Source organism: Orcinus orca, chromosome 16 (genome assembly GCF_937001465.1).
Source record: "Orcinus orca chromosome 16, mOrcOrc1.1, whole genome shotgun sequence".
Taxonomy (NCBI): domain Eukaryota; kingdom Metazoa; phylum Chordata; class Mammalia; order Artiodactyla; family Delphinidae; genus Orcinus; species Orcinus orca.
In genome coordinates, this window is record NC_064574.1 from 55,595,338 (window position 1) to 55,616,765 (window position 21,428).

The 21,428-nt window shown below is 43.5% G+C and overlaps 1 protein-coding gene across 20 annotated transcripts in view; it reads left to right on the forward strand.

Moving 5' to 3' along the window:
- Nucleotides 1-21,428, forward strand: part of RBFOX1 (RNA binding fox-1 homolog 1) — a 2,185,863-nt gene that overhangs the window by 1,815,383 nt on the left and 349,052 nt on the right. For 2 of the 20 annotated variants that reach the window (XM_049699921.1, XM_049699919.1), the window contains exon 1: nt 19,283-19,624. The exons of 15 other annotated variants lie outside the window; for them this stretch is intronic. In XM_049699921.1, the coding sequence (XP_049555878.1) occupies nt 19,538-19,624 (87 nt within the window). In that variant the 5' untranslated portion in view covers nt 19,283-19,537. Of the gene's footprint in view, nt 1-6,313; nt 6,531-19,282; nt 19,625-21,428 lie in introns of those variants that run through there. 3 more of the 20 variants (XM_049699920.1, XM_049699916.1, XM_049699923.1) reach the window with 3 other exon arrangements.

A 21,428-nucleotide genomic window follows, 5' to 3' on the forward strand; every position in this document is an offset into this window, starting at 1 on the left:
AGATTGTCCAAACTAAAAATAAATGCATAAATAAATGGATCAATACATCCCACGAAATCACAGCTGTGCTATTATTTTTCCCAATATACATTGAAATATTAGTACATTGAAATATTTATTCATTCACGTGTTCATTCATTCAGTCTATTGAATTCCTAATAGGTACCAGCTGATCTTCTACATTGTTTCAAGAAACAAAGCAAAGGCCCCTGTCCTCACAGAGGGTCCATTCAGTTGTTCATCCATGTGCCATCTTGTGAACTGTCAATGTAGTACCACGCTTTGGTTAACTCTGCCTGGGTCCATTGGGTTTCCTAGGGATCCCCTTCCAAGCCTGGCCTGGAATCGCTCATTTCTCCCCAACCCAATCTGCAAAAAGCAAGATTCTAGTCATCTTTGTGTCACTTCTTCTCGCCTCTGCCAGGGCAGCATTCCGAGTACACAGTAGAGAGAAATTGCCGTATATTTCACGTCTACAGCGCGTGGGGCGTTTGAGTTGATGAAGCCGGGGGCGGTGGTAATGCTGTGGTCTCTGACACTCAACCAGGCTCCAGGTGAGGGGCAGCCTCCTCCTCTTTTCATCCTGTTCTTTATGTTGTGTTTAAACACACAAAGAGTCAAAATTAGGAATTTTGGAGCCAGAGCAAAGCAAAACAAAACAAACAAACAACAAAACCAAAGCATTCAGAAGATGAGTGTATGTTCCTGGGGATGTAATGACTTGTTTTTTTTCACCTTTTGCAGCTGTGGAACAAAGTACAGGCAGCTGTAGGATTTAAGAGCCTCAGCTTTCCTGGTACTGATGAGTAAATGCACAAAAGGTTTAGTCTCAATGAGCCTTTTCTTTTTGGCGTTTGATGTTTGCCCAGGATTCACCTGGAGGACTAGATTCCCCTTATCAAAAACAACAGCGAATATCACCACCCTTCCCTGGATGGTTCTGCTTTCTCCAGGCATGGGGCAAGCTCTGCTCTTAATGCAAGGGTGAGAGCTGAGAGATATCCCCCCACCCCACCCCGCATCATGAGTCTTCCTCAACAGTGGGTAACATTGGCTCCGAAAAAGAGAAGGAATGGTGAGGTCGACATGTTGCAGTATCCAAGTGTCCATCTCAAGGATCCTACAAAATTCAGATGAGAAACCGACATCATTTTAGAACCCGTTGGTGTCAGGTCTTTGCAAAGCCTAGTTTAAAAAAAACTGGTGTCTCTGGAGCTTGTATGTAGGACAGAAGTGGTAAGCTGAAGGCTTATCCCAACTCCATTACTCAATTAGTTGATTCAACTGGATTGAGCAAGTTACTTTACTTGATTTGGGGGCTTTAATTGCTTCCTCTGAAAAATTGGGATAAGAATAACTATTTCATACTGTTCTTTGTAAGATTAAGTATGATCTTTAGCACAGTACCTGGGACAGAGTGAGCAGCCAGTATATGTTTATTAAAGAAGTGAAAGAGTGAATGAAAGAATTAATGAATATCTGTGTTAAAGAGGTATCTGTTTATGGAAGCTGTTTATTGAACATAATTTTTTATTTTCCATTTCTCCCAAATCAACGTGATATATGTCCCCATGGCTTGGACACACACGAGGCCTCAAATGGTGGCAGCGGTGGAGGTCGGTGTCTCTCTCAGGTCCCACGGCCCCTCCTACCTGTCCTGGGTCTCTTCCCCCTCCTCCTTCTGCCCCCTTTTAGTCCTGCTGCTGGTGTTGGCTTGTAATGTGGCCGCAGCTCAATTAATGCTCTGTGACAGGAGGAGGGAAAATAGAAATTGTCTTGCTCTTGTCAGTAGGAAAGTTATTTACTTTCAAAAGCTGACAGAATCACACTGCAGGGGCTTCATTTATTTCTATTCAGAATGTCATTGTTCTGTGATGCAAGGGACTTGAGCACAGGCATTGAAGTTCATTCCCATAAGCTTTCCTAGGGAGGGTTCCGGCTAAAGTGAAGATTGTCACCCGGGAGAGTCCAGAGGAGTCCTTCCGGGGCTTGGTGGTGTCTGGGTCCTTGGTTGACGCCTGGGTGGATGCCCCAGTTTCAGGATGGATTGTCCAGCTGACGTGCATTTTTAGACCCTGGATCTGCCCTGTGAGAGGGTGCTTGTGTCATTGTGTCCTCTTTATTCTGAAGCAGAAGAACGAAGCGTTGGACTCCGAGCTTCACATCACTCTCATCTGAGCCGCTCCTGGAATTTCTGGAAATGCAAAAGCACCTCTTGCAAATGGCTTGGCTTTGGGTCTATCGATTGTCTCTACTTAAACTCTCTGACAGCTTCTCTCATCCAAATAATCTGTATAAAGCTATGCATTTTTTTGCTTCCTTCCTTCTTTCTCCCCCCACCCCCAAGTGTTTGCACTGAACAGTTAAGTGGAGAAATCCTTTTCTTCAGGGTGCAATGGCACAACCTTCCACTGGGGGTCTCCGTTTAGAACATGTGACTCAGGATTCTTGAGAACTCTTTTCTTTTCTTTTTTTTTTTTAGTCTCCTTTTGGTTCCATTCAAAAAGTGAGACTCCTCTCTAAGCAGGAAGAGATGCCGCTTCTAAGATCATGTAGATAAACAGAGAATCCAGCAGGCTTCACTGAGGATGATGATGATGATGATAAAATAATGAAAATAGTGAAATAATCAATAACGTTTATGGACTACGGGGTGACAGGCACACGACTAAACCCTGTTACTTGGATTACCTCATTTAGTCCCCACAAAAGGCCTCCAGGAGGGTTGACAGGAATCAGGAATCATTTTTGTTTTTTTTTTTTTTACGATGGGAGGCCTAGGTGGAAGAGTCCATATTTAAAACCAGACTATCGCCCTCCAGCGCCAGCCTTCTGAGCACGGTTCTGTGCTGCCCCCTTGGCCTCTCCCTGGCTGTGCAGGCTGCTGGCCCTGCCTGAGCCTGCCTTTGCTAGGCCATCTCTCTGCATTTAACTGCACCCTCGGTTCTCTTTCCTTTTAAAGGCAAAACTTGTCAAAAAGGGAGAAAGTCTGGAGATCTCTCAACTTTGAAGCTTTCTGCGATTTTAGGTCGTTATGATTATTGTTGCATAAAAACAACACACAGCGAGGCTGTCAGACTCAGGGAGGGTGAGCCAGGGAGGGAGAGAGCTGATGGGAAGCGCTCAGAGAAGAATGGAGTGCGTTTCTCCACTGCCAGTTCCAATCCCCAAATCCCCGTTGTGCTGAGCAGCTCTCCAACCAACACAGGAAATGCAGTCATTGCCCAGCACCGTATTAATGATTTATACACCCCGCACCACTGCTTTTGTTCACATGCAGGGCCTGGTCCTGTTAATAAAGGAATTTCTGGGAGTGGGGTCTGGGCTTACCAGGCTGTTTTCCTCAATGCAATGCAGGCTGCTTCATCAGTCAAAAGAATTTAGTGCTTTACAACCTTCCTGAGCGCGCGCGCGCGCGCGCGCGTGCGTGCGTGCGTGTGTGTGTGTGTTGTGGGCTTAATCAGATTCACCTCGGGACATTTCCATTGCTTTTCTGTAAAGAATGAATGAAGGAGGGGGTGCCATCTATCTTAGGTGTTTCAGGGTTGATTGGTTTGTTTCACAGTGGTTTGTTTCCCATTTGGTGTTCATGCTTTATGGTGGTGTCTGTGAAAAGGGGCTGACACCGTTTTATTAGCATAAAGAGATGCAGACCACATGAGAATCCCCCTTCCTTCCATAGCATCAAAAACAACAGAAGAGGGAGATGGCGGGTGTTCTGAAGGCAGAATCACTGTTCACTACAAGCCAACAGGACTTCATGTGTTCTTTAAACAATGGGATTTTTGAGCCTTTAAATTTTTTTAAATTATTCACAGAAAAAGAATTTGGCTCCGTTTTGAACATGAGGGAGGATATTTATTTTCCAAATTGAGAATTCTGGATCTAGGAAACTTGCTCCTGTCTAGTGAGCCATAGACAGTGGATTTTAACCTCCCTCTTTTTTTGTTGTTCCTAATTGAAAGGGGAAAAAAGTGTATAATCACATGGTGTATTTACAACCCTCAATTCCTTTTTCAAGATATCTGCAGAGAAAAGCCCTGGGTTTGGCCGGGGGGGGAGGGGGGTGGTGGGGGGGGCGGGGAGAGGGGAAAGGGGCGTATTGCACTTGTGTCCTCTTAATTGTACCATTCATTTCACTTTGTGTGTGTGGGTTTTTTTGTGTTTTGTGTGTGTGTGTGTGTGGTTTTATTTCTTCCCCTATAGAACTGACTGATGACAACTAACAGAGATCTGAGTAGGAGTTTGAGGGGAAAACAGAATATTTAGAAAATTAGGATGATTCTTTAAATATGCTATCCAACCGGCTTCTTTTTATATAAGATAAAAGTTTGATTTTAGGGAAAAGCGCCTGACTTTCAAAAAAAGAGATGTAAGGCTTTTAGGAAATAAACATGTCAATTTAGTAGCGTTCCTAAATGATGCGTGAAGGATTGAATGCAAAGACAAATGAATAAAGCCCCAACCAACCCCCACCAAAACAAGGGCTTTAATTTCTTTTAGAAATGTGAAAGTTTTGGCTAACTGGTTCTCATTCACATTTATGCTTATGAGAAAATTAAAAACGTTTTTTGAAACTGTCCAGGGCCTTAGTCAACAGTAATGAAATTGAAACAAATATTCCACTGAAAAGACTACCTTTTCCAGTCTCATCTTCTTGAAAAGTGGCGAACAGAATGTACATATTTACATAAGTAAATAAAGAATGTTACAAACGTTTCTCATCACAGGAAATATGATACAGCATTTTGGACTAAGAAAGCAGGTGTCCCGCAAATGCAGCTTACATTCATATTGTACTGATTTTTGTGTTTGTGTTTGTCCTCTATTATATGAATTTGTGAGTGTCTCATTGTCTTTAATTATGTCCACGAGGCACAAGACAGCAGTCAACATCTGCTCCATTGTTTACTAGGTTTACATATAGCTTTGATGGGTTATTAAACAATCTATTTTTCAAACGGAAAACAGAGAAACAGGCCGAACCCGTATTATGGCATTTTGTAAAGACCCATTATGCAATTAGCACTTGGGATTTGTGCAAAGCTGGTGATTCACCCAAATAAACATCCTTTTATTCTGAGGGCTCTTCTTGGCTTTGTGAAAAATATACATTGCCCAAAAAATAAAATCACATTTCCTCCTTAATCACATAGCATGCCAAGATGATGTGTTAATATAAGGGATGGATCCTTCACTTTTTATATCAGAAAAAGAACAACTCTCCAAAATAACGATGTCTTTAATTCAAGCCAGCAATTACTATATTACATAAGACAACTATCAGCTGACACGTGAGACAGACTTTTGAAAGTTTACCCGATACTCTCAGAGAAGAGAAAAGCTATGTTCTTAACCATTTGTAGGATGTTCCTCATACTTCATGATCTATTTATGAGACTTATCGAGTCATCTACAGCAAAGCGTGTGACACCCATAATGAGTGGATCAGACCTCATTCTCTCACTTAAGTAACTGGTTAATAATTAATTCACTCGCTCATTCATTCAACAAATATTTACTTAGCCTCTGTTCTGCCTCAGAAATTGGGTTGGTCCCTAAAGACACACAGACAAGGAAAACCAACTTCATTTTTCCTTCATGGAGCTCACAAGTTTGTTGGAGACCTAAGTGATCACCATATATATCTGTATTGCAAGTGGTGATAAATGGTCCGAAAGAAAAGAAGAAGGGTCCGCAGAAAATAGTAGGGGTTGGATTCAGAGGTGAAGGGTGTTCTCTCTGGGAAAGGGGCATTGAGGCTGAGATCAAGTAGGAGGTGGACAAAGGGGGAGGGTTGGAGAGACCATTGACACTGAGGCAGAGAGTGTGTGTCCCAAGCCTGGGTGATCTCAGGGGGGCTGAGAAAAGGCCAGGGAGCCAGGAGGTCAGTGAGAGAGGGCAAAAGAGGCAGAGAGGGGCCAGAAGCCATAGGGGTTTAGAAGCACTGATATAGAGGTTGGATTTTAATCCAAGAGAAATAAAAAGGAAAAAAAAAAAAGCACAGAGGGTCTCTAAGCAGGGGGCACATATGACTGAATTTGACCTTTGAAAACACCAGTTTGGCTTTTCTATGGAGCACAGATTAGAGGGGGACAAGATTGAAAGCAGGGGCTCAGGTAGGAGGCCACTGCAATAATTCAGCCGCAAGAGGACGGTCACTGGGAATTGACAGCAGAGACGGACAGGAGTGAAAGTTTTGAAAAGTAAACCTGATCTTCTTTGTGACACCCGTCCACCCCCCACTGCAGGTGTTCAGCCAAAGAACACACGTGATATTCTGGAGAGGGGCAAGTGAGGGCTTGCGTGGGGATGGGAATCTCTCAGGAGGTACCACCCTGGAATACATGGGCCTTCACCGAAGAGAGTTACAAGCTAGTTCCAGCCAAAGCTCCCCGGATTCTAATTGGCCAGAGCTCAGAATCTCAGCGGGTGGTCTCGCACACTGTTTGGTAGCAGAGTTACCACACAAAATGACACCCAGATCAGCAGGGTGACCTCTCGTATCTTGGCAGCAGACTTCTGAAATCGTGAGTGAGGAGTGGAGAGCTAGTTGGATGAAATGTCCCGGGGGGCAATGCTCTATCCCCCACCTCCAGTCAAGGGAGCTCAGGAGTTAAATGCGTTCCCGTCGGTGTCAGGCAAAAGTGGCTTTGAATCTTAAAAACATAATGGAGATTATGGACCTCTGACCAGCTAAGTGGACATGTCTCTTAACCTCTCTGAAGCTTAGTTTCTACATTTGCGAAATAGAGGTAGTAGCAGGACCAGTAACATAGGGTTGTCATGAGTATGGCATGAGATTATTTGTATAGCACCCAGCACAGCGTCCCTGGCAAATGAAAGCTTAGTAAATGTTTTTACTCTTGGTAGTTGTGGTGGAGGTGCTGGTGATGGAGGGAGTGATGGCTGATGGCAATGGTGATAGTATTGGTACTGACAGTGGTGGTAGAGACAGTGGTGCTGATGCTGGTAGTGATAGCAGTGGTGGAGGTAGTGATGGTGATGATGATGGTGGTGTGCTGGGGGTGGTGGTGCTAATTGCTCTTGGTGATGATGGTGGTTGTGTTGATGGTGGTGGAGGTGCTGCTGACAGTTGTGGTAGTGGTGACAAGAGAGATGGTGGTGGAGGTCTGTTGGTGGTGATGCTGACGTTGGTGATACTGATTAAAATGCAGTGTAGTAGAGTAGTTTCAGAGCACCTGGATTGAAATTGGGTCCAAATCTGCCACTTGCTATCTTGTGTGCCCACTGGCAAGTTACCTTTCTTTGTTTCAGTTTTCTCATCTGTAAAATGGGGAGGATGATACTCATTGTCAGTCACTACAATGACAAAAGGAATTCATGTTTGTAAAAAAAACAACACAGTACAGCATTTATTCTAATAAATGAACTCTTCAATGAGCATAGAGTGTTTGTTAAATAACAAACTGGCCCTGAGTACAGCCTTAAGAAAAAGGTACCCAGTGGCTTCTTTATTCTTGATTTCGGTTTGCATAGTGAGCAGGAAGGCCATCTTCCACTTTCCTTCTCTGCCAGACGCGCCCCCATCTCTCCATGTGTTCTGAGTATAACAGGTGTGTGGTGAGCTGGGATTCTGGCGGAGTGCAACATGAAAAAGACTCCCAGTAATTATAAAAATAACAACGAGGGCTGCTTAATGTGGTAGGCAGATGAGCACACCACTAACCAGAATGATAAATAGCGCCTGCAAATGTTAGGTCCCAGTGGGAGTGTGGGAACATATGGGGATAAACCACACTAAAAGTTGGGCATCGTTGGTAAGTTTCAAGCGGTTAAGGAAGGCCGCTCCAGTGCCAGAGTTCCTTTTCTTTTTTCTTTTTTTAGCCTGATTTTAAATCCTTCAGTTCCCTTTTGTCCCTTTGTTCCATTTTGGTCCTAAAAGGAATATTCATCTTTGAGGCCAGCCACAGAGCCTCCAAGGAAGTGAGGTCTGGGTTGTAATCATAACATACACAACCACCCTGGAATCTGTGAATTTCCACACTGAGCTCTATTCAATATTGTTTGCAGAGATGCAAACGAACACAGTAAATATTTTATGGAATGCCGACTTGTTAACAGAGTTCAGATCTGTGATAGGTGGGTGTGCATAAAAATAAGCACCTAAAACCGACCCAGCCCAATAAGTTTTATTTGCAGAAGGGGCAAACAGCTCTCTCTGGCAAACATTATTTAAAAAGAAGATGTGGACGGCAGTAGGTTGATTTCAGGTCGCTGTTTCTGTGTCTGGGTCTGAATATAGTTTGGAGGTGGTGCAATCTGTGTTGTCATGGCTCTGCAGTGGGATTTCTCTGGAAGGATATTTTGGAATTCTTGCTCACTGTTCATGCAGTTTTTCCTAGGGCTCACTTACAAGAGCTTTCAGCATGAAGGCAAGGGTTATAAGGTGGGTACCTGAGTGCTGGTGTTGGCTCCTAAGTAGATTTCCAGGATGCCTTACTTAGCAAATACATCAACATTTGTCGGTAATGGGAAGCACACAGAGGAAAGGAAATAGGTTTTGGAAACAGACAGGCATGGCTTTGGCTATGGCCCTCTCACTCAACTAACTAGCCATGAATGATGTGAGCTCTCTGAGTTACACTTCCTCATCTGTAGAATGGGGCTATTACAGGCACCAATATCAGACACTTGTTAAAAGATTAAGTGAATTAAGGTTTTTAAAGTGCTTAGAATGGTGTTTGACTCTTAGAAAGTGCTATAAAATGTTTGCTGATACAAATAAGCAAAAGGTATCTCCTGTGACTTTTTTTATGCATGTGTGGATGTGTATCTACCCTTAGTTGCAAGGGACAGAAACCCAACTCAAACTAGCTTAAGCAATATGGGACTTTATTGATTCATAAAACTGTGATGTTTGGGGTCAACCAGTGATAAGTGAGTAGTCACTTAGTAAGTGAAGTAAGTCAGGCAGATAAAGACAAATATTATATTACTCATATATGGAACCTAAAGAAATAATACAGGGCAACTTATTTACAAAACAGAAACAGACTCACAGACATAGAAAACAAACTTATGGTTACTGAAGGGAAAAGGGGAGGGAGAGGGATAAATTAGGAGTGTGGGATTAATAGATACACACTACTATATATAAAATAAACAACCTAGATCTACTATATAGCACAGGGAACTGTATTCAATGTCTCGTAATAACCTGTAATGGAAAAGAATCTGAAGCTGTACACCTGAAACTAACACAACATTGTAAATCAACTATACTTAAAAAAAAAAAAAGAGATTAAATGAGTTAATACTTAAAGGGGTTAGAAGGTGTCTGGCAAATAGTAAAAGATATATATGGTTTGTTCCCAAAATATTTAAAAATAGATGTAGAATCAGAAACGAAACGAGGTCACTCAGGGTGGTTCCTGTTTGATGTCCCCAGAGTGTCCCAGAAGGGCGCTGCTAATCTGGGAAGTTGAAAAGCCCACCTGTCAGAGGCTCTCTGTTGCCACCAGCTGCCTGGCCATGACATCGCGGAGAAACCATTTGCAGTGGTCAGCTCCTTGGCTCAGCCTTTTAGATGCTCAGCTGCACAGCTTGGTCCTGGGTCCTTCCTCTCTCTGTCTTGGCTACAAGACCAGACTGCATCGTCTCTGAAAACACAAGCATATATTTCCTACCTCCATTCTCCCCCAGCTCTGGGTTTGGTGGATGCCCTTCTATGCCTAACACCAGCTCGTTGGTTTGATATTCTCTGTTTCCTGGCCTGAAAGCTTCAGCGGAGAGAAAGCAATCCCTGTTGGATGATTGTTCATTATTGGACAAGAAGGCTAAGGATGTGCATTTGGATTTCTTAGTGTCTGCCTTGGTTTTACAATGTAGATGCCGCAGCATCTTCCCAAGTTGTTTGACCTTCTTGCCTTCTTGAAACCCTCAGCCCTGCTGAGCTGTGGCAAGAGTTCTTTGAGTGGCAGGTATGCATCCACAGTGCCGGTCAACATGATTCCATGTGAGAACGGTCACCCAAGCTGTCACTGCGAGACTGACTAAAGGGATTCCGACTCTCTCCATATCTTTCCTTCAGAAAAAGCATAGCATATATTGGCTACATACTTCAAAATCTGATGGAGGTTCAGAGGGCCCTCAAGGGTCCACAGATGAATTCAGAGGGACCATCAAGTCCCTGCAATGATCTGCAACATTTTGTGAGTTATGTGCAGTTTTCTGGGATGAGGGCAAAATTCTCAGAGTGGTCCATGCATCAGAAATGAGAGTGAAGAACCATCTCTTCACCCCCAGAAGAGGCATTCAGACAAGAAAGCCAAGGACAAGATAGCCCAAGGAGATAAGGAGCCCTGGAGGTTGAGATGGTGCTTAAGCATCACAAAGAAAGGTCACAGGGTCATCTCTTTAGGGCTTTTTCTCCTGGATCACCTCCTCTTTTTTTTTTTTTTCTCCTTCCATGGTCACTCTTTGCTGGTGTTCCCATGTGCCAGCCATTTCCACTGCCTTGGACCTCCTCTTCCTTGGGAGGTATTTTTCTGCTTCCTGATGACTCAGTGAGGTAGGATGGGGTGGGGGGTGGAGGCCAGCACTTCTCCAGATCTTCAAGTCTTGTCCGTCTGTCTTTCTTGGCTGTGGTTTTGTCTTGTGTTGCCTTTAATGGCAATTAGGTTGCTTGAGATTGAGGGATTGAGAGCAAAGGAGATAAGGGATCCACTCAGCTTGAGTTCAGTCCAGGGCAGCATTTCTCAGAGTGTGTTCATGATTGTCACAGGCCAAAAAAGGGTTTCTCGTAGTTGTTAGGCACTGGGGCTTCTGGCCCATTCAAGGTGCAGCTCTGTCATTTACTGGCTGTATTTTCTTGGCCAATTTACTTTTCCTCTGAGTGGATCTATTTTCTTGACTGTAATGTAATACATTTAACAGAATCTACTTCATAGGAATTTAGAGAGGATCACCTGAGATAATGCATCTGATGAAATTAGTGCAGGGCCTGGCACAAAGTAAGCATTGAATACATAGCAACTGTGATGATGATAATGGTGATGGTCACAAAGATTCTGATGAAGGTGAAGAAATAGGAGGAGGGCAACTAGGAGAAGCAGTGAAGAGCTTTGCACAGGGACTGACATAATTTATTATTCTCAATAGCCAGATATTGAAATAGACAGCAAAATGGATGGATGAATGGATGGATAGATGGATGGATAGATAGATGGATGGATGGCCAGTCAGTCATCAGATAATCTCGGGAATGTCTGCCTCAAACAAGGTCAAACAGGTTTCTATTTTTTTCCCCTTGCAGGACTTTTCAGGTGCTTTACTATGCTATGCACCATGAACCCCCAGCTGGGAGAGAGAACAAGCTGAATTTCTCCCACTTCTTTGGCCACGTGGTTCTTTTTACAATAAAGCATCTCATGAGGCATCTTTAGTGCAGAGCTAGCTTTGGGAGAGGCCAGTCCAGACTCTTAGTCTCTCAAGGGAAAAGGATGTGCGTAGAGCTCAGGTGGTTCAGTCCGTTCCCAGAGAGTAAAGGGCGTGCATGGGGTTGGGACAGAAAGACCCAGTTCTGAGTCCTGGAGACTCGTGCTATTTGGAGCCGGCTCTGTACCCGGCTCCTGCAGGGACCTGCTTGCAGCACACGAGGCAGAAGATGCAGGGAGGGCATGAGCACGATCTGGGGGGGTGGCTGATTATTCATCCCCCATCCCGAGAGTCCCCAGGGAGTATTTGTTTGCCTGGAGCAAGGTCAATACATTCTCAAACCCAGTTGCCATTCATCCCCAGACAGGTCAGGGGTCAGTTCCTGAAGCATGTTGATCTCAGCAGAGATGATGTGCAGGGTTGATATTCTTAGATTTGCTCATTCAGCCAGTCAGTCTGGCTTTCAGAGGAGAATCAGGTCAGGAAGGGCTTAATGATCCAAGAGGAGCACTTGTGCTGCCTCCGCCACTGGGGGCTCGAGTTTCTAATGATAATCAGCAGCTTCTTCACTTACAAGACCTACTGGAATTTTCTTTGTGCATGTTCATAACCACTTTTTTGGGGGGTGGGGGGCGGGCGCGATACTGTTGGGTAGGAGTGACCCAGTGTCCTGGATTCTTTGGGTTATTCCTGTTTCAGAGGCACTACTTTCTGCATCCCCATAAACCCTCAACTGTGTTTGAAATTCTCGTATTTTGTTTTCAAAACGGTGTCTTCCGTGTACAGAAGCTACGCCCACAAGCTCGTTAGCCTCTCTGTCTGAATTTTTGGTTTACATCCCGGAAGAAGAAGGTAGGTTCTTACAACCAAAAGGCACATCACAGGTAGCACCTGTAAGAACTATTTTATTTAACCAATTAGAAGTTGAAGGGAGGAAGGGTTTGGGGGAGGTCTGATTTGAGCTGGTTTGATCCTTGGAAGCAGATGCTGCTAATGTGTTGTTACTATGACAACTACTGCACCCACTATCTGCTCAGAGCCAGTCCCTCAGCTAAATGTGTCTGTGACTCTTTTAGTCAACCTGTATATGACTCTTATTTAAATCTCTAGACCACCCCATGAGGTGTGGTTACTAATCATATTCTTACTTTACAGATAATAAATCTGAGGCACAGAGACGTTACGTAACTTGCACCAGAACACACAGCTAGAATCCGGTGGAAGGGTCGGGCAATAGGAGACGATAGTAATGCCACAGTGAGAACTGATGCTTACTTGGTACTTATCACTCGTGTCAAAGCTTTCCGTGCATCACCTCATTTACACGTGTTGACTGAACCCAATGGGCTGGGGATGTGTCTTCTGTTCCCAGGATGTGACTTTCCTAGCTGGATTGGTCCTTTGCTGAGGTTACAAACGAGGTGACTATAACTTGGAGAACAGCTGATTGGTGGCCCGGTACATCTACCCACAGTCTGTGGAAGCTTTTCCTATGGAAGGTCTTGCCTCCATGGTAACTCACATGACACTTTCAGTCTCCCCTCTTCCAGGAACTCACCTGTCAGTCCTCGGCCTCAGGGCCATAAGCATCTTACGAACTTTTTCTTTGAGGTCCATTTCTTTTTGAGGTAAAGCCCTTCCGTGCTATGTTCTTACCTGAGTTGGATTGGGTTTGAATGCATGCCTGGTGGTGAGTGGAGTTTATCAATTTTGGTTCGAGTCGTTGCTCTAGAGTGGTCATTTGTCATGGTCTAGCAGAGGTTAGGGGTGTGTCGAAGGGAAAACTGGCTCTTGCTAAATAAGAAAGCACCCATTTTTGCTGTTTAACCTCAGACAAGTCACTTAACCTCTCTGAACCTCCCTATCATCCTGTGGCTACCAAAGGTAATTCTCAAGTGCCTACTGAACATTACTCTATGCCCAGTCCTGTGAGAAAGACAGGAAAACAATGATGGAGGAAATAAAATAGAAGCATACCTGGAAGTGATTCCTAGCCGGGTCTCTACCATGTTAGGTTAAAACACTGCTGGTCTTTTGGGGGCTTAGACAAGTGGGGTCGTAAGTGCTAGAGAAGGTGGGGAGGCTGCCTGGAGCATCAAACGTGTGGCTGCTTGCTGAAGCAGGGGGTGTTCATGGGTCGTGTGAGGGAACAGAAAGACTGAAGTTTCCTGCAGAGACGTCAGTGTGGGGTACACATGGGGCATTGAGGAGGCAGACTTGACCTGCGGATTGGGATGATTAGAAAACAACTGACATGGGTACATGAAAGACACGCCAAAGAAGAAAACATCAAATAAACCAGCACCTTTTGAACTTTCCAAGTGCCAGGAACACCCATATGCACCCTTGCCATTTCACGGCAGCAGCGTACCTGTGCGAAGGGCCAGGTGTTGTCCCATTTTACCCCCAAGGAGACCAGGGCTCAGGGCTAAGTATTTCCTTCCAGTCAGATCTTTAAAAGGATGACAGAGCCAAGATCCCAACCCATACTCTACAGCTATGAAACTCATGCTTTTTCTACTGTGCCCAGGTGCCCCTGGGCATCACTTGAGATGACCTTGGAAGTGTGTAGCTCTCAGTGGTCTGGAGACCCCTTGCAAAGGCAATATGTGAAAGCAGCTTTACTTGCGTTTGTCCAAAGCGTTCATTCAGTCCGTCATTCTCTTGAGAAGCATTTGGGGAAACTTCATTTGTCTACTCAGCATTTTAGTCATTGGGTGAATAAGAATGAATGGCATGCTTCCTTATTTGAACCAGTCTACCTTCTAGAAGGAGTCATCACACTTAAAAGAATTATTATTATACAATGCTAACATGACTTTAGGACACAGGTGACAGCGTATTTAGTTCTGCCTGGGGTGGTGGGGAAGGTTTTGTGCATTTGACTTAGGCCAGTAATGTTGAATTGGAAGGAAGGGAGGGAGGGAGGGAGGGAGGGAGGGAGGGAGGGAGGGAGGAAAGAAAGAAGGAAGGAAGGGAAGGAAGGAAGGAGAGGTAGTTCTGCATAGCAGGCAAATTTGTAAGGAGTCTTAGATGCATGAAGGTGTTTGGCAAAGGCAACTTGCCAGTGTGGTTTGCAGAGAAGAGTGATTTGTAGAAGGAAGGACAGTGTGTATTGGAGGATGAATCTGGAAAAGCTGAGGAATATTGTGAAAGGCCTTGAAAACTATAGGAAGTTCTCTGTCATGTAACTTGGCCTGGAAATGGGGAGGTATGGGTAATTAGATAATCTGCATAAATTCATATTAGGAGATAACCACTGTTAATATCCAAAAGCTAAGGAGTATGTTTAATGCTTTCAGAGGAACACTCAGTTTTATGCTTTCTGTTTTGTTATGTTGTGGTGGACAAGTGGCAACTGACATCCGGCTGCTTTTCAAGAAGCAGGTCGAGAATGATGGAAATGGTCTCACGAGAGCTCCTAATCTGGGGAGGGGGCAGCTTCTTCCCAGGCTTCAGGGACAGTTGGGCCAAGGGAATGTGCACCAAGGTTTCTAGACCTTCCAGTCTTTCAAGAGTTGTTGTAGATCTACGTTTTATATAAGCTGCCTCCGTTTAAAAATATTAGCTTATTTTTACACAATGCGGACAATGCCTCCTCCTCCTGGTCATCAGCATCCTCAGCATCCATCATCCTCAGCATCCTCAGTATCATCCTCATCTGTGAACTGGATTTGGTCCATGAGGCTGCAGTTGGCTCTGTTGACCAATAGAATCCACAAGGCAGGAATCAGTCTTCTCTGAATGCTCCCCTTTCCCATCCTCCAGCCAATGCTTGTGTTTCTGTTCTCTTTCCTTCTCTTACATGGGTACATGGGTGTTTAAACTTGGGGTGGCTGCTGCTCGGAAGGGCTGCTGGTGGGCAGAGTCATCCTCATGTTAGCTCTCAGGATCTGGGGAAGGAGATGTAGTATCTGACAGCATGAGAGGAACCACTTTAATCCAGGAAAGGAAAAGAGAGGTCACTAACTAAGAAGGGGGTGTCATCACGGAAGGTGGAGAAAGACGGGAGAATTTTTGGAGGGAGGATGGATGAGCCTGAACTAGCAAAGGCAGGCTAAGAAAAAAAAAAGGCTTGATGGAAATCTCCGACACAGGGATAATTGACAGAACTGGCACCAAAGAAGTGGCAGGAAAGCCAGAAGCAAGTGAAGAAGCAGAAGTAAAAAATGGAGTATATACCTGTCATTGTATTGAAGTCGGACTTCCAGAGGTTTGTAAAATATATGCTCTAAATGAAGGGTCTGCAAACCACAGCCTGAGAGCCAAACCTGGCCTTTGACTGTTTTTGTACGACCCTCGAGCTAAGATTGGTTTTGACACTTTTAAATGGTTGGAAAAACTCAAAAGAAGAATATTTCGTGACAGGTGAAAATTATAGGAAATTCAAATTTCAGAGTCCATTTGCTTATTGTAAACATTTTCACATGAAAACGGCAGAGTTTTGAGTAGTTGCAACAGAGAGTTTAAGGTCCACAGCACCTAAAATATTTGTAATCTGCCCATTTACAGAAAAATGTTTGCCCTCCCCTGCCTGTGATGGCCAGAGTGATGATGATACATAGCCCTTGGTTTACATTCAGTCCCTTTTGGCAACCTACCTATGTTTTCTACCTGCTGCCAGAACTATCTCCCCTGTTCTTCACCTTATTTTTTTATTCTACATTTTTTTTAAGTTCCTGCAAAATACTATGAGCTTAATACCACCCATTAGACATTGGGTAGATAACCATTTACCATGAGCCACTGGAAAGCAGAGATACATGGAATGTGGTACCTGCACATTCAGTGGAGGAGAGGGACCCAAGAGGAAAGAATTACAGTCCAGTAATACTGGATGCTTCCCATTTGGGAAAACAGAACCCATTTTAGAAAAAAGAGGTTTTGCTTAGTGACCATTATTTATTTTTATGTTTTATAATGTCATAAAGTTTTGGGGGTGGGTTTTGAACAAGGGTACATTCTGTTCATACCATTTTACAAGTATAACCACTACAATCATACATGGCAGTAATATCTAAATATAAAATCAGAATCAGAGAAAATGTGAATAACAGGACTAGAGGTGGTGAGAACAGGAAGATGAAAACACAAATATGCAGGCAGTAAAGGCCAATAAAATGGACAGAGTTGAACCTCTTTTGGGGCTCTGAGCTTCCTGGAAGTCAAAGTGAAAAGGGTCACAAAACAATGAGTCTTTATTTTCAGAGAGAGGAAAAGAGATACTCATTACTCAGGAGCAGAAAAGCTTTTGTAGCATGGAGTTCTTAAAAAGAAAAGAGAAAATATCCTCTGCAAATGATATAGTATACATCTATATGTCCTGTGTGTACAGGCACACCTCGTTTTATTGTGCTTCACAGATACTGCGTTTTTTACAAATTGAATGTTTGTGGCAACCCTGTGTTAAACAAGTCTATGAGCACCACTTTTCAAACAGCATTTGCTCGCTTCATGTATCTATGTCATATTTTGGCAATTCTCTCACTGTTTCAAACTTTTTCATTGTTCTTCTATTTGTTGGTATATATGATCACTGATCTTTGATGTTATTACTACAACTTGCTGAAGATTCAGATTATGGTTAGCATATTTTAGCAATAAAATGTTTTTAAACTAAGTTATATACTATTTTAGACACAAGGCTGTTGCACACTTAATAGACTACAGGATAGTGTAAACATAACTTTTATATGCCCTGGGAAAGCAAAAATGTGTGACTTGCTTTACTGTGATATTCTGTTTATCACAGGGGTTTGGCATCCAACCACGATATCTCCAAGAACTACCTATAATATGTTTCTGAAATGTATCATCAGGTTCTTTAAAAAAAAACACATAGAGTAATACACAGAATAATCTTTTGTATTTATGTAACTCTACAGTTTCCAAAACACTCCCACACTTTTGCTTATCGGAGCCCTCTCTGTGAAGGGCAAGTGGGTATTGTCACTCCTATACGAGGTTCAGGAAACAAAGTCTAAATGTGTACGTTTCTGGCCTTCATGACTGAATTAAGTTCCAACTCCTGGTCCAGTGGTCTTTCTACTTTATAACACCAGAGACATAGTACAATCTGACCCACCCCTTACCAAAGTCAGGAAGAGCTCTCCCCTCCCAGGAAGCTGTCTCATGGCAAGGCCACTGTCCTCACTGGTAACTTCTCAGAAGCGCAGTGTTGAAAGTCAGAGTCAAAAGCTAAAATTAGAAATATCAGGCTGTTAAGTAAGAGGGGTCAACTCGCAGCTGTTCCTGGAGCTTTTTGAATTGTAACAAGGTGGCCCCTTTGATACAGGAGAATCAATTACACAGAAACCTTGTCAAGATGGCCCAAATTCAGCCTTAAATAATTGAATTCTCTGCCAAATGCTGTCCACTGTCGTTATCTAGAAATGTAATTATGCAGCTAAATCAAGCAACTAAAATTAGTGTTGTGTAAAAACACCTTGGTGATCTAAAAGTGGAGGAATTGACATTTGGATTTAGAAAAAGCCGATAGTTGAATATGTTTTGCGGTGTCTGAAGCTCTCCAAGTTTCGACAAAATCCATATCTCGTGTCCTATTTCAAGTTCAAGGTGGAATGTGGTAAGCAGGTGTCCAGTTTGAAGGTGATTTTCGATGATCCCTGGGCCTTGAGCATAAGCTGAGTGGGCTCACTCTGTGCTCTCGAAATTGGGAAACTCTCAACACGCCCACGTTCTTTCCTGGTATGCAGATTAGAGAGTGCCAATTTGAATGCTTTCTGCGCCTTCAATCTGAAGTCAAAGATGTGTCTATACCAGGTATTAGTAGAAGAACAGGAAACACAGGATAAGAATAGCAAATACTGTACACATCTTGTATTGTACACATCATGATAGGATGCCAAATACTTTACTTGTCACACAACCCTATGAGGATCTATTATTATCTCAATTTTCCAAGCGGAGAAACTAAGGTTCAGAGATGCTGAGTAACTTGTTCAAGAACACACAGCTATTAAGTAGGACACACAAGTCAGTATAATTCCAATTCATGCAGTCCCATCGAAGTTTATCTATTTCCGTGTAATGTATCCCAATCACTTGGATATTTTCAAACATCAGAAAGATTTCAAATACTAGAACGTGTTTTTCATCTGCAGTTTTGGCGTTCATTTGCTATGCCTTTAAACTCAGGGAGCAGGGAATCATCTCTTATTAATAGATTGCATATTAAAATATAACAATTGAAAGCTCAAAGACAAAAAATGTTTAAAAAAATTTTTTTAAGGCATATGAAGATCTGTTACAGAACGAAATACTACTGTAATGGATATCGTGGCTGATTAGGAATTGTGTTTGTAGCCTGACACTGCCTCTCACACGTGTAGGGCTGTGAGCAAGCAGTTCAACTAGTGTGAACCTCATTTCCCGTGTGGACCAGGAACTGATAATAGTACCTACTTGGGAGAGTTGTGAGAATGAAATTACAAAACATATGTAAATAATTTAGCTCATCCTGCGTGCATAGCACACACTGAAGATATTCGCTGGTGGTATTATCATTTGCACAAATCGCCCTTTAAAACTAAAACCAGAGAGAGAGAGACAGAGGATAACAAACTCGACTAAGTATCTTCTTCATTTCTTTGTGATCAGTACCAGAGGCTGCCCACATTCCCCTACTTAGGTTTTAAGTGGCAACTGATAATCATATCAATTTACATTTCTCAGTTTTCCTCTCTAGACATCCCACGCAGACTCCGTCCCTTGCCTTTTGCCCAAATTCATTAGGAAGAGCCCAAATCTCCCGGCTTGACCAGCTCTCTCCCAGTCTCTTAGTCTCTCTCACTCTCTCTGAGAACTAAATTAATGAAGAGTATTTGGTTAGTCATGTTAGGCAAGCCGTTCCCAAAATAGAACCTTCCATTTTGGTAGCTTCAACCCTGCAGCTGCTGTGTCTCTCCGTCGTCTGGGAGGAAAACTTTCACATTAAGAGTTGCTGATGCCGGATTTTCTTTCTCTCGCCTCTGCGCATTGATGAGCGCTCGGCTCCTGACAGGAGCGATCTGGCTCTCAGCTTTGTGGTTCCGAAGAAGTTGGGTCTATAGATTTTCCCCTAACTCTCTCCATTGATGCGTTGAGCTTCTGAGGGAATCCTACCTTCCCGTAAAGCATGTTGCCTTCTCAAGGAGTCCTCCTGCATCCCTATGGCGTGCCTATGATTGTTCCAGCAGCCCCCTACTTCCCCGGACTGATCCAGGTAATTCAAGGCCACTGCCAGCAAGCAACTTAACTCCAGAGCACTCAGAGTAATAATTGGAATTTTTATGGTTGAGAAAGCAAACACTTTTAATACAGGAAAAAGCTCTCGTGTAGTCAGTGGGAAGACAGTAGGAAATCAAAAAGATGGATCACCCTAATCTGGCTATTGACATCTCTCATGGCTGAATAAATGGTGTAGTTGAGCTATATTTGCTTGTATTGATCCGGCTGCTGTTTAACATTCATGCCTTTGCTTCGGGAGGTTGACCACGGGGCAAAGGATTTGCTCTCCCTCCCAGCTTTCTGAGGGACTCAGTCTCCCAGAGCAGATCATGAGGCAGAGTACCTGATCATGAGGTGAGTTGGTTAAGCGCTTTCACCCAGGAAATAGAAGGAGCGTGAAATATGCATTAATCCTTAGCTTCCCCTTCCCGTGGATTGTCTATTTTCATAGAGGCTCCCCCCACCCCACCCCCTAACCTGGGTAGAGTGGTGGCATGGAGGCAAAAAGGAACACTCTACTGATGGTTAATTATGAAGTTCAGAGATTATGCTAGGAATTCCTTACCAGTTGAAAGTGAAGGATTGAAATGTGTGTTGGTATTACTCTTACGGCTATTAATTTTGTGTCAGGAGAATCATCAAATAAGATATTTGGGGCCTTTTATTTTTCCGCATCGTAAGCGTGACTTCTTAAGCAAGGGTTGGCTTCTGGATGTGTGTCTGAATTTCTCTGTGGAAGGCTAACTAGTGACAGAGCCTGAACATCATAGGAAACCCGGGTGTTTTCCACTGTGGTTTGTTTGTTGTTTGTTTGAGAACAACAATCTCTTTGTAATAAATTCTGTATCTCGTTTCTACAGGAAAGGAAAACTGCACGTAGTTAGGATGTCCTTTTCCCTTCAGCCTTGTGCTTCTGCCTCCACAATAGTTTAAAATTCTGCAACGCCCTAGCTCATTAATTAAAATTTCTGGCGAGGGCTCTGGTCAAACCCTTTTCTCCTATGCTGAATGCTGTTGTTACCTCTTATAAACTGTATGAACCTTGGTGATTTGAGCCATTCAGGAGTGATTCCAAGTAATCAAGCAAAACCTTCTACCATCCCAGATTTATGGTCCTTACTGATTTTGGAGGCTCCTATATTATTGTGAGAAATAACAGACTGCTTGGAGAATGGTCCTTAACAACATGGAAATTATTCCATCTTTCCGGGCATAAGCAGGGCCAGTGTGGCCCACCCGAGGTCTGAAGTAGAACTCAGTGGCAATCTGGAAGGTCTTTGCTTCCACTGGAAATTTGGGGTGAAGTTTAGCCATTGGAGTTTTGTCAGACGCTCTGCCACCCTGTCTGATAAATAATTACAGGCAAATCGTGCCCTTCACTCTATGCTGATTGATGCTGAAATTGCTTTAGAAAGTTCTCATAAGTTCCTGTTATAGATTAAGTGCCGGTGTAGGAAAAATAACGGCACCCACTGAAATGGGTGAATGTAATCAGGCTTAATGGACTCGAGAGCTTGTTGGGAATTAAATAACTATCGATTCGCTGGAATGTTGCCGTCATTACAAAATGCCACTCTGGACGTATTACCCCAGTGATAGATGAGAAGACACCCGGGCGAGCAGAGAAGTTGGGGGCCCAATTTCTTCCTCCTTTGCAGAGTGTTTGAGAAACATGTCCAGTTATTTGGGGAAGGAACAAGTGATTTTACTTGCAAATCTTCGCCGGATCATACTTTGTTTTCCCAGGTGACACTCTGCTAACTAGTTGCCCTTAAGTCAGGAAAGCAGTGCAGCGGGGA